The sequence below is a fragment of the Physeter macrocephalus genome, chromosome 2, assembly GCF_002837175.3.
Source record: "Physeter macrocephalus isolate SW-GA chromosome 2, ASM283717v5, whole genome shotgun sequence".
NCBI lineage: Eukaryota > Metazoa > Chordata > Mammalia > Artiodactyla > Physeteridae > Physeter > Physeter macrocephalus.
Window position 1 is genome coordinate 14,164,926 of NC_041215.1, and position 11,794 is coordinate 14,176,719.

The 11,794-nt window shown below is 51.5% G+C and overlaps 1 protein-coding gene across 3 annotated transcripts; it reads left to right on the forward strand.

Moving 5' to 3' along the window:
* HSH2D (hematopoietic SH2 domain containing) lies at positions 1-8,649 on the forward strand. 3 transcript variants are annotated; one of them, XM_055080546.1, is made up of 6 exons: positions 1-168; positions 1,448-2,200; positions 3,945-4,034; positions 5,017-5,182; positions 5,713-5,847; positions 8,004-8,649. In XM_055080546.1, exons 2-6 carry the CDS (start codon positions 2,076-2,078, stop codon positions 8,571-8,573), a joined length of 1,086 nt encoding a protein of 361 aa, XP_054936521.1. In that variant the 5' UTR covers positions 1-168; positions 1,448-2,075; the 3' UTR covers positions 8,574-8,649. The 3 variants fall into 3 exon arrangements, with proteins under 3 accessions (XP_054936521.1, XP_054936517.1, XP_054936525.1); XM_055080542.1 differs by lacking the exon at positions 1-168 and having other exon boundaries at positions 1,094-2,200; XM_055080550.1 differs by lacking the exon at positions 1-168 and having other exon boundaries at positions 1,094-2,200; positions 8,010-8,649.
* Positions 8,650-11,794: the final 3,145 nt, after the last annotated feature.

The window sequence follows — 11,794 nt, forward strand, 5'->3', positions numbered from 1 at the left end:
TGTCCTAATCCCCGCCCAGGGCTCACCTACTTAAGGAAACAGGAACCACTTGGGGCAATGCCCCACCCCGCTGACGTGCAGTCCCTGAACAGAAACCCAGGCTTCTGCAGGTGCCGGGGCACAGCCAGAGTGAGGGCCTCGGGCACCACCCCCCCAGGCCTCTCCCAGGTACGTGCCTATTTCTGTGCCCACCCCATGCTGGGTGAGACTGGGGCCCCAAGAGCCTCAGCCTCATCTCCACCCTTGAGAAGATAGCACATGGGGGCCAGGCTGGGCCAGAAGGAGGGACAGGGCTGGTGGGGTCCAGAGAGGCAGGAGGAATTTTCTGGGGGCACTGGTAGGTGACCATTGGAAAATAGAGCTGGAATTAGGGAAAGAACATTCCTGGCAGGGGCACAGCATGGGCGAAGACATGGAGAGGAGAGACAGCTTGATCAGTTTTGGGTAGAGCAAGGATGTGGGGAGGAGGTGAGGGAGGCCTCAATGCCAGGGTCAGAAGTTTAAAACAGTATGACTTCACTCATCAGCCAACAGCCCTGCACCCTCCTCTGTGCCCACCCAGTGCCAGGTGATGCTGGGGACCTAGAAAAATCCAAAAGAACCTAGCCCTGGACCCATTCCTCAAGAGCTCCTAATATGGGGGAGACAGAGCCAGACAGAGACACTCCAGCTCCATGAGGCAAGGCTAGACCAGAATGGTGGGGAAGGTGAGGGACAGAGAGGGATGCCCAGGGCTTTGCCTTAGAGAAGAGGCAAGAAAGCTGCCTGGAGGAGGGATATTTTTGCTGATTCTTGAAGGATAAGTAAGAGTTCTTCCTGGTAGAAAAAAAGAACAAGCTTGTAAACATCACCTCATGCTAGGTCACTACTGGATTCATGAATGTTCATTATATACATACGGTGCTTACCGCTGTGCCAACTGTACCCTCTCAGGTAATTACCATCATTAGCCCCAAATTGCAGATGAAAATTCAGGCACAGAGAGGTTAAGTGACTTGCTCAAGGTCACACAGCAGCTAAGTGAGGGAGCTGGGGTTTGAACCCAGGTTGTCTGGCTCTGATTGGGCTCAACTGATTTGTCACCCTGCTTCATTTAACATTTCTTAATGGATCTATTTAATTTCACTTGCTGTAGAATTCCTTTGGGTCCTTCTCCAGAGGGTGTGCTTGGTGCCTGTCTTCTGGCAGGAGAAAGTCAATATTGACTGGGTTGATAAACACATCCCCTCCCTGTGGAAATAGCTTGGTAACAAAGACCTTCTGAGATATTGAAAAGTTAGACCAGTGGGTGGGAGGAGAAGGGGCGAGCTGCAGTTTTTGGGACAGAATTAAGGGTAAAAGTGAGGGGTCATGTGTGGACAACCCAGCAGGGCACAACCCTTTCTCTGGTTTTTCACTGACTTAATACTGTTTTGCAAATTGCTGCTGTTTTCTTTCTGTTTTCCAGCTCTGTTTTCTCTGTCTTGGCTCACGAAGTCCCGTGGTACCTGAGCTTAAAACTGCTGAGAATGAGTGTGAATTAACCATGCACCTGACAAGTTATAGGTGTGCCATCTGTAGCCACCACTTATGGTGACGATGGTGGCAGAAGCAACTGTTTGGGGCCACATCTCTGTAGTGTTTAATGAAACCATGGCAACCTTTTATAGCACCCACTGTGTACCTGCTGTTTCATTCATTCACTTATCATTTTGCCATCTCCACGTCCCTCCCAGGACAGTGATAGTTACTTAATATTTAAATAAACTCAGTTCTTAAATACATATATTTTTAAAAGGGACTTTCTAATACTTGTAGTAATGACATAATAAGAAGAAAAGGAAAAGGAAAACTCCTTTGTGGCGGGGGGGGTGTTTTGGGACAAGTCGATGAATGAATGTGCATAAAGTGCCAGCACATAGTAGGTGCTCAAGAAACTCAAGCCAACTTCAATCCTGTTGCTCTGTCCAGCCTGGAGGACTTCTTAAAGGAAGAAACACCATGAGCTGCATGAATAGAGCAAAGGTGCGAGGTGGACCAGGCTTGACTCTCTTTCCTCCCTCCCATTCCCAGGTCACCCCTCACCCCTGGAAACCATGACAGAGGCCGGAAAGCTGCCCCCACCACTGCCTCCAAGACTGGACTGGTTCGTGCAGACTCAGGTGGACCAGCTGACCTGTGGAGGGGTCCCTGAGTGGTTCCATGGTGCCATCTCGAGAGAGTAAGGACACACCCACACCTTCCACCCTGCCCTTCACCCTCTTCCCTTGTCTTCCCCGACTCTAGGCAGGTTTTTACTGCAGAACTGTGGGCTTAGCTCAGCTAAGTGTGTTAAGAGGGTGGGTGAAAAGAGCTCTGGAGTCCCAGACTTGAATCCTGCCTCCTCCATGGACTCACTATGTGACCTTGAGCAAGCTACGGGTCCTCAGCTTTCTCTATACAAGTGGCCACCAGACCAGTACTGCCAGGGACCTGACAGGCCCCCGCCCCCCACCTCACCCAGGTGGGGATGCAATCTCAGCAGTCAACGATGGCAGAATGCAGCCTCAGAATCTTTCTTAACACAGTGCCCCAAACAGCTGCTCTCAGTCCATCAGGGATTTAACCAACATGCACTTCCTACATCAGACTGAGCTCTGAGGACATGAACAAATCCACCTAGTCACCTCTAAGGGCTGGCTCTAAATAAATGGCGAAAAGAACATTTATTGCCACATTCTGCATGCAGAAAGTTGAGGAAACTGTTTAAAGTTTTTAAAGCCTCAGAGAGGAGGAATTGGGCATGGTTTCTGAGTTCTGGGGTGCACCAAAAGAAATACAATGTGAGCCACACATTACAATTTTAAATCTTTTTAGTAGCTTTGTTAAAAGAAGTGAAAAGAAACAGGTGGAATTAATTTTTATCATATTTTTTATTTAACCCAGTATATCCAAGATAGTCTCATTTCAACGTGTCATCGGCACTAAGTCCTCAAAATCCAGCATGTATTATATGCTAAAAGCACGTCTCAATTCCCACCAGTCACATTTCAAGGGCTCAGCAGCCACACGTGGCCAGTGGCCTCTGTATTAGACCGCTCGGGTCCAAAATCCCCATTCTGTCTCCTAGAAGGCCACATTACTCTTTGTGAACCCGGGATAATAGTAACAATAATACACTAAGTCCCCTACATACGAATGAGTTCCATTCTGATAGCGTGTTCGGAAGTCCAATTTGTTCATAAGTCCAACAGAGTTAGCCTAGGTGCCCAGCTAACACAATTGGCTATATATTGAGTTGGCCAAAAAGTACGTTCGGGTTTTTCCATAAGTTCTTACGGGAAACCTGAACGAACTTTTTGGCCAACCCAACAGTACTGTACTGTAAGAGGTTTGTAATACGTTCGCATCTTTGAAAGTTCGCATCTTGAAGGTTCACAGGTAGGGGAGTTACTGTAGTGAGCCTCGTTGTGGGTTCTTACCAGCTGGCAGTTCCCACACTCATGCTGCATGCACATCATCTGTCCTCAAGTGGGCCCTGAGAGTAAGAGTGTACTTTCGCCTTAAGGAAGCTGAAGGTCAGAAAGGGACTGACCCTCACCAGGGGTCACACAGCTAATGAAAAGCAGTGCTGGATTTTAAAGTCAAATGCATCTAAGAGCAGCTCCTGCTTTATTACCAGTGACACCTTGATCTACCCAAAGGTGCCTCTGGAGGGTGCCTTCCAGGCATTGGGAAGGCAAGCAAGGGCTCTGAGAGATGGTCAAGGTCATCAGAGGCTTCCTGCCAAGTCTGGGAGAACACCCCTGTCCCTGAATATCCCAAGGTCTGAAATAACCAAGAAAAGAAGGGGTTTTAGGCTGTTTGTTAGAAAACAGAAAAGTACAGGCCTCTCTGGCTCAGGGGGCACCAGTACTGGGATGACTGGTATACCGGACGTCTGGCCAGTATGCTTAGCCATCTCTCTCCTGTATTTGCCCTTCCAGGGATGCCGAGAACTTGCTGGAGTCACAGCCACTGGGATCCTTCCTCATCAGGGTCAGTCACAGCCACGTGGGCTACACGCTCTCTTACAGGTAAGGCCTGGGCTAGGGCCCAGGGCAGGGACAGGAGGGCTCTGGGGCTTCCTTGGAGGAGCAAGTGGTGCTTCACACAACAGCTTCTCAGTGAGCAACCAGTGCGAGGGTCTGGCCAGATCTAACTGAAGAGTAGGCAGCTGCAGGCCTGGCTGTAACCAGCAGACTTGGGCCTGGTGGTAAACTGAGACTGTGTGTCTGAGAACAGGAACTGCTGGGGACTCAAGAGTGGCAGCTGCATTTCCCCTTACTACCCCTCTCCCCCACCATTTAAATGTCAACTCCCTAACTTCACACCAGGGCAGCCCAGCTCCTTAATTTCTCGATGCCTGATCCAGCATCTCAGTTAGAGGATTCAGCAGCGCAAACTACTTTTCAAAAGGATTCCAGGCCAAAGGAATTTTTTAAATGGACCTATTACAGCGTTAGCCATAGAGGGAAAAGCTTAGGCCTTTAGTCACACAGTCCAAGGCTTGGCTCTGCCACTTAAGACGCTGTGTGATCTTGGACAAGTTACTTACCCTTTCTGTTCCTCCCTCAAAGTCCTCATCTCTAACATAAGAATGCTAAAATTAATTCAGAGTCATGATGGGAGGATTAAATGAGACATAGTAAGCACATAGTGGGCCATTAATAAATGCATCCGTTCATTAATAATGGAGCATTTATTGAGTACCTGTACCAGTTTTCACTGTTGTCACTTCTATTGATCATTTACCCCTTGCCAGGCACGGAGCTAAGCTTTTACCTGCAGTAGCTTGTTCCATCTTCACAAGAAGTCCTGAGGTCAGCCTTAGTAGCCCCATGTTATAAAGGGGGAAACTGAGGCACAGTGCAGTCACCTGCCAAGTGTCACATGGCTAGTGAGTGGAGGAGCCTACAAGGGAATCTAGGCAGTTGGGCTGTAGCCATGATGCTGCCAAGTCAAGGGCTGGGGGGTGGGGACAGAATGATGGGGAATGAGATGGCAGTGTCTCCGCAGAGCTCAGAACTGCTGCCGCCACTTCATGGTGAAACTTTTGGACGATGGGAGCTTCATCATCCCTGGGGAAGAGAGAGCCCATGCCTCTCTAGATGCCTTGGTCACCTTCCATCAGCAGCAGCCGTTGCAGCCACACGGGGATCTGCTGACACAGCCCAGACAGCAGGTGAGGGTTGGGACCCCCCAAGGGCCATAGCGCCCTCGCAAGGGCCAAGCCCCACAGACTCTTTTGCTCCCTCAGCCCCCTCAGCCTCTGTGATTCTGTCATTCTTGCGGTCCCCGTTTCCCTTGTGGCCCCGCCCCTCCTGGTCCTTGTTCCCTGGCCCACAGGCTGATTTTTTTACAGGAATTCATGTGCCAGGTATAACCTTGGCTGATCTACAGGAATAGCATATTTCCTTATGAGACTCAGTGGGTGGGGCCCAGCCCTCACAAGCTGCTGTGGGAGGGGCATATCTCCTTATAAGGATTGATGGGCATGGCCTAGGCCCTCAGAAGGGGCTGTGAGTGTGGCATATTCCTTATAAAGCCCAGAGGGCAGGGCCTAGCCCTCAGTAGCTGCTGTGGGAGGGGCATTCTTCCTTACAAGGTTTGTGGATGGGGCAACCTCTGAGCCCCCATTTCCAGGATCTGGGACCACAGCCCCATCCCTGTACCCTCCTTGGGACTAAGCTGCATGTCCCCTCTGCCCCGCAGAAGGATCCAGCAAATGCGGATTATAAGGATCTCTTCCTTTTCTCCAACGCATTGGCTGAGGAAGCCACCAGCTCTGCTCTTGGCCTCAGCAAACATCAGAATCCCTCCTCTTGTCCCATGGCCCCACTTGAGGAGGTATGTGACAGAAAACTGGCACCTTCAATCTGGAAGGTGGAAGGTGGGGCAGGGGGATGCAGGAGCAGAGGTGGCCAACAGCTGCCAGAGGAGACTTTCTAGAATGAAGATTAGATCCCGTAGCTCCAAGCTTAAAACTTTTCAGGGAGACTTCCCTGGCAGTCCAGTGGTCAAGACTGTACTTCCAATGCACGGGGCGCGGGTTTGATATCTGGTCAGGGAACAAAGATCCCACATGCCACATGGGGTGTGGCAAAAAAAAAAACAACCAAAAAACAAAAACAAACAAATAAAAAACTTCAGTGATTTCCCAAGGCACTGAGATTAAAATCCCAACTATGATCTCAGGTCCTGCTACCCATCACCAGCCCAACTTCAGCCCCTCTGCCAACCCTTCTGCTGTTCTGACACATCAAGCTAACCTCAGGGCCTTTGCATGTACTGTGTGCTCTGCCCCCAGATTTCCCATGCCTGGCTTCTTTCATCACTTCTTCTTCAAGTATCTCTCTCCCCAGTCTCCAGACCTAAAGTAGCCCCTCTGCCTTTCCCATCACATCATCCTGTTTATTTGCAGCAGAGCAGTCTGTAAAATTTGAAAAGTCTTGTTTATTTATGAGTTTTCATGTTTCCTGCCTGCCTCTCCCATCAAACTGTGAGCTTTGGGAGGCCTGGGAATCTGGCTTGTTCACCACTGCTTCTCCTGTCCCTCAGAGAGGACCTGGCACATCAGTGGGTTTGCAGGTGAGGGTGGGGGAACAGGCAGGGAAGGCTTCCTGGAGTAGGTGGCATAGAGCTGGGACATTCAGGATGAGGAGAAGCCAACCACACACAGAGATGCAGGGAGGGCATTCCAGACAGAGGAAACAGCACATGCAAATGTCCTAAGGCTCAGCGTGAAAAACAGAAGCACAACAAAAGCCAATGTGTGGACAGAGTGGAGTGAGCAAAAGGGAGATTGTTGGGGGGTGAGGGGCCAGAGTCGGCAGGGGTCATTCATGCAGGGTCTTGGGGCCGGGGTGAGGAGCTGGGATCTATTCCAGGTGTGCTAGGGAGCCATGAGAGAGCTTGAGCATGGTGGGATTGATGGTGTTCCCTGTGGCTGCTGGCTGCAGAAGGGGCTGTCTGGGGGCGGGAAGGAGGCAGGGACAGTATCCATGTGGGAGAAACTAGAAAGGGAGCCCTAAAGGTGAATCTTGCTGATGGCTTGGAGGTGGAGGGTGAGGGGAAGAGGGTCATTGTCATGGTTTGAGTCCCCCAGTCATCCATTATTTGGGAAGTGATCCCAGGAGGTGCCATGAGGGGAGCAGGAAAGTGGGTCAGGAGAGAGAGGGCCACCAAAGGAGGGTGCTGTAGTGAGCAGGTTACCCCTGTGGACTCTGTGGAACACGCACTTAGGGACAAGGAGCTGTGGTACTGATCCTCCCTTCCATCAGTCATGACTCAAGAGCTGTCTCTGGGAGGTTTTAATTCTCTGGTACCTCTGGTCTGCAAAGTGGCCAAAGAAGTCCCCAAGGCAGAGTCCCCACTGCTGGCGTTTGGGAGTGGAGCTGGGGGCACCAAAATGCTCAGGACAAAGGGATGTGGATGGGGCACTGACAGCATCTGCCACAAATGACACCCAAGTTTGGGGCCTGAACAGCCTAGTAGATCAGGGGTTGGCAAACTACTGCCCAAGGGCCACATCTGGCCCACTGTCTCCTTCTGTATGGCCCATGAGCTAAACATGACTTTTATGTTTTTGAATGGCTGAAAGAAATCAAAAGAAAAATAGTATTTCATGACCCTTGGAAATCAGATGAAACCCACATTTCCGTGTCCATAAAGTATTATAGGAACACAGTCACGCTCGCTCACTGACGTATGATCTCTGGCTGCTTTGGCCGTACAACAGCAGAGGTGAGTAATGAAACATAGACTGACCTGCAAAGCTGAAAACATTTCCTCTCTGACCCCTTACAGAAAAAGTTTGCCAACCACTGAGGGAGACAGTGAAGCCCTTTACTGAGACAGGAAGGGTGGGGCGTGGGATCAGGCTCGGGGGTTCTCACTGGGACTTTCTTGGCCCCAGGACATCTGGGTGGAACCCAGATCCCAATTTCTGGGGCAGATTCAGAGCTGTGGTAGGCGGGGTAGCCCCAGGTCTCACCTGCTCTCAGTTTCAGGCCTTCACAAACCCAGTCCTGCTCCATCGGCGAAAAGAAAGGAAGCCGTTGGCAGAGCCGGACGGGGCATCCGCGGGGGAAGCTACTTCCTCCTGCCCCCCGAAAGCTCCTCTTGAGAAGGCCCACCAGAAAATCTGGAGGAATCTCAAGATGCTCCCCCGGACGGGCAAAAAGTTCCAGCAGCAGCTGAAATCCCAGCTGGTGGCTGCGAGCTCCTCATCGCTCTGGGACGCCAGGCCATTGGTGGTGACCCATGGCTCTGGAGCTGGAGCAGGGGACTCAGCCTGGAAAAATAACGTCTACACAGACCCCTTTGTGGCCACGTCTCTCACAAGCCCCTCACAGCCCCCAGCTCCAAGAAACAGAGATGAGCCCTCCAGGAAAGCCTCAAGGTTGGCCAGCTGGAGCGAGACAACCTCGAGGGTCAGGGACTGGCACCAGGCAGTAGTGAGAGCCCTGTCCTCACAGGTGTCAAAACCGGAGCCAAGGGGCTTGAAAGAACCACAGGACTGTCTCCCTGAAGAGTACCGCTCACCGCCACCCTTCGCCCCTGGGTACTGCTAGGTTCGCCCTGGCTCTGGGACCCTCTCTGCCGGGGGGCCATTCACACCTCGACCTTTTGCTCTCTGCCATGACCCACTAGCCCTCAGGGACCTGAGGAATGTAATAAAGACATTGCTTGGGTCTGGTCCTGCGATTGCCAGTAAGGTGACCTGGTCATTTTAATAATAATTAGTAATAGTAATAATAATAATAATAATGTTACAGCAGTGGCGTCTAGGACACCTGCTCTGTGCCTGGCCTCACACCAGACCCTCCATGTTCATTATTTCTTTTATGCCTCTGAGCAGGCCCATCAGCTAGGCTCATTCTGCACCTTTTAAAGAAGAGACAGGAATTTCCCTGGCGGTCCAGTGGTTAGGGCTCCGTGCTCTCATTGTCAAGGGCCTGGGTTCGATCCCTCGTCGGGGAACTAAGATCCCACAAGCTGCGCGACGCAGCCAAAACAATTAAATTATATTAAGTTAAAATTTAAAAAATAAAGAAGAGCCAGGTTCAGAGAGGAGAAGAGGTGTGGCCAAGGTCACGTGGCTGGGGTGTCAGCGCCAGGATTCGAAGCCAGGTCAGTTTGAGCCCTTTCCCCACGTAACCTAGGCACAACTCATAGAGTACATCCTTGTCTGTAACAGGGCTGTTCATCCCTTCCTCTCAGGGTTCTTGTGCAAATGGAGGAGATGAAACTTGTGGAGGGCTTGGCACACAGTAAGCACTCCTGACATCAACGGCAGCTTTAGGAGAAGCATAAGAGGCCCTTTCCTTTAAAAAGGGAGAGGCAGCCTAGGGCTGTGGATGGGGATGGGGTCTGGAGGGAATCTTGGGTTGTGGGGCTGTGTGACCTTTGGTGAGTCACTAGACATCTCTGGGCCTGTTTCCTCATCTGGAAAACGGGGAGAAGAGCAGTCCCTCTTTCTCAGGATGAACCAGCAGAATTCAAATAAAACCTAGGGCTTTAGTGCACAGTAGGTGCTTAATAAATGGGGGTTAGGGTGGGAGTGGGCACCCTAGAAATGATACACAGTGGAGGTGTCTGGGAGGGTCCCTGGGGGGCTGGTCTCTGTTGCAGGAATGACCACTCCTTGGATTGACTGGGGTCATGGAATGGGCCCCCAGGCTGACCATAGGTGGACTGGGTATGGGGCTTCCCAAATCTGCAAGATGTAGAAGTCTGGGATCTGGAGTGAAGTGGGCCTGGGTTCAAGTCCACCTCTGCAGATGACTTCAGGTGTGGCCTTGGGCAAGTCACCCCGTTGCCTCTGAATGAAGTGTGAGTTCTCCTCAGCCAACCCTGCTGGGATGTCACAGGCAGCCAATGTGATAAAAGAATGGCAGGTGTTTCATGAACTGTAAAGCACTGTGCCAGCCTCAGTGAATGACATTCCTGCTACCACACCCTCTCCAGAGGCCTCCTCTGGAGGTTCTAATGAATCAGTGAGGAGGTGAAGCTTTAGTCCCCTTGAGGAATTCAGGGATTGAGGGGGAAGAAGGCCACTTGAGCAGTCGAGGGTAGGGTTGGGCCTTGGGAGGCCCTGAGCTGGGACAGCATGGGCCTGATCTCCACACCTCGCCTCTGCCCACCGAGACCCACAGTGAGGCACTTCCAGCCCTCTCAGTGGAGAGACATCCAGAAGTCACCCCTTTCCGTGTACAAATGGGGAGATTGTGGCCCAGAGAGGGTGCAGCCACACCCAGGATCACATAGTGAGGACAGAGGTTAGATCCTTGGCCGCCTCCCTCTTGTCTGCCAGGTTTAAGTTGGGAAACATGTTTTCGGAGCAGCTGTGACTCAGTGATATGTGTTTATTCCCGGAGCCCAGGGAGACCAGATTCTACAGTGAGATGAGGGGTGGCCCTGCCTTCCTCTGGCCCGGCTCCTCCTCCGCGGTACCCTCAGATGCGGATGTGGAAGGTGCTGGGTGCAAAGAGAAAAGGAGTCTGTCAGCAGGCAGAGGGTACCCTTCCTTCGTCCTTCTCCCCAACACTCCCACCAGGAGTCCGCGAGGCATGCAAGGAGCCACGGTGGGTGGGGGAGAGATGGACCCCCTCCATAAACCCCAGGCCGTGGCCCTCCTGACCCCCACAGGGGTTGAGAGCACATCACTTTGGATCAGAGTTTACATCCTGGCTCTGCCCCAGACTCTAAGTGCGTGGCTACCCCTCTCTGGGCCTCAGTTTCCTCCCCTGTAAAATGGGGATAAGCTGTCCCTCCTTCACTGTGCTGTAACAAGGGCTAAAAAGAGACCAATGTACAGCGTGGGGTGTACAGTAGGCGCTCAATTAGTAGCAAGGGATTCATCCTGGTGTCTTTATTCGTGTCTCTGTGGCAGGAGACCAGCCTTGCTTATCCAGGGTAGAGGAAGGAGGCCCTCTGGTCATGAAAGGATACCACCAATGATAACAGCCACAACAGCAACCATAAAGCACAGTTATTGAGCACCTACTGTATGCCAGGCACTGCTCTAAATTCTTCCCATGTACTAGCTCAGAGGTCACTCAACTTTTCTCTGCAAAGGGCCAAATAGTTGATATTTCCAACTTTGCACAGTGACTCAGCGCCACCATGTAGCTCAAAAGCAGCCGTAGACACTATGTACACAAACAGGCATGGCTGTATGCCAATAAAACTAGCAATGGACACGGAAATTTGAATTTCACATGGCGTTCATGTGTCATGGAGTATGATTATTCTTTTATTTTCTCCCCCAACCATTTAAAAATGTAAAAACCATTCTTAGCTCACAGGAGGTACAAAAACAGGTGGTGGGCCACCCCCTGTATTAACTCATTTAACCCATGCTATCCGCCCTACAGTGGGAGCACTGATTCTCCCCAGGGCTGCCAAGTGCTACTGTACAGTCTGTTCACTACAAAATGTTCAAGCAACTGAGGGCTGAAGTCCAACCATATTCCACTCACCCAAAGAGCTGTGTCCACCCAGAGGAGGTGTTCACAAGATCTCTAATTATCCCCATTTTAAAGACACAGGGGGCTTCCCTGGTGGCACAGTGGTTGAGAGTTCGCCTGCCGATGCAGGGGACACAGGTTCGTGCCCCGGTCCGGGAGGATCCCACATGCCGCGGAGCGGCTGGGCCCATGAGCCATGGCCGCTGAGCCTGCGCGTCCGGAGCCTGTGCTCCACAATGGGAGAGGCCACAACAGTGAGAGGCCCGCGTACCGCAGAAAAAAAAAAAAGACACAGGGACTGAGACTAGGGAGGTCGGGAAAGT

Coding starts and splice junctions, on each gene's coding strand:
- HSH2D (XM_055080546.1), top strand. CDS start 2,076: ATGACAGAGGCCGGAAAGCTGCCCCCACCACTGCCTCCAAGACTGGAC. Junction 2,201..3,944: donor CATGGTGCCATCTCGAGAGA/GTAAGGACACAC, acceptor TTGCCCTTCCAG/GGATGCCGAGAACTTGCTGG. Junction 4,035..5,016: donor GGCTACACGCTCTCTTACAG/GTAAGGCCTGGG, acceptor GTGTCTCCGCAG/AGCTCAGAACTGCTGCCGCC.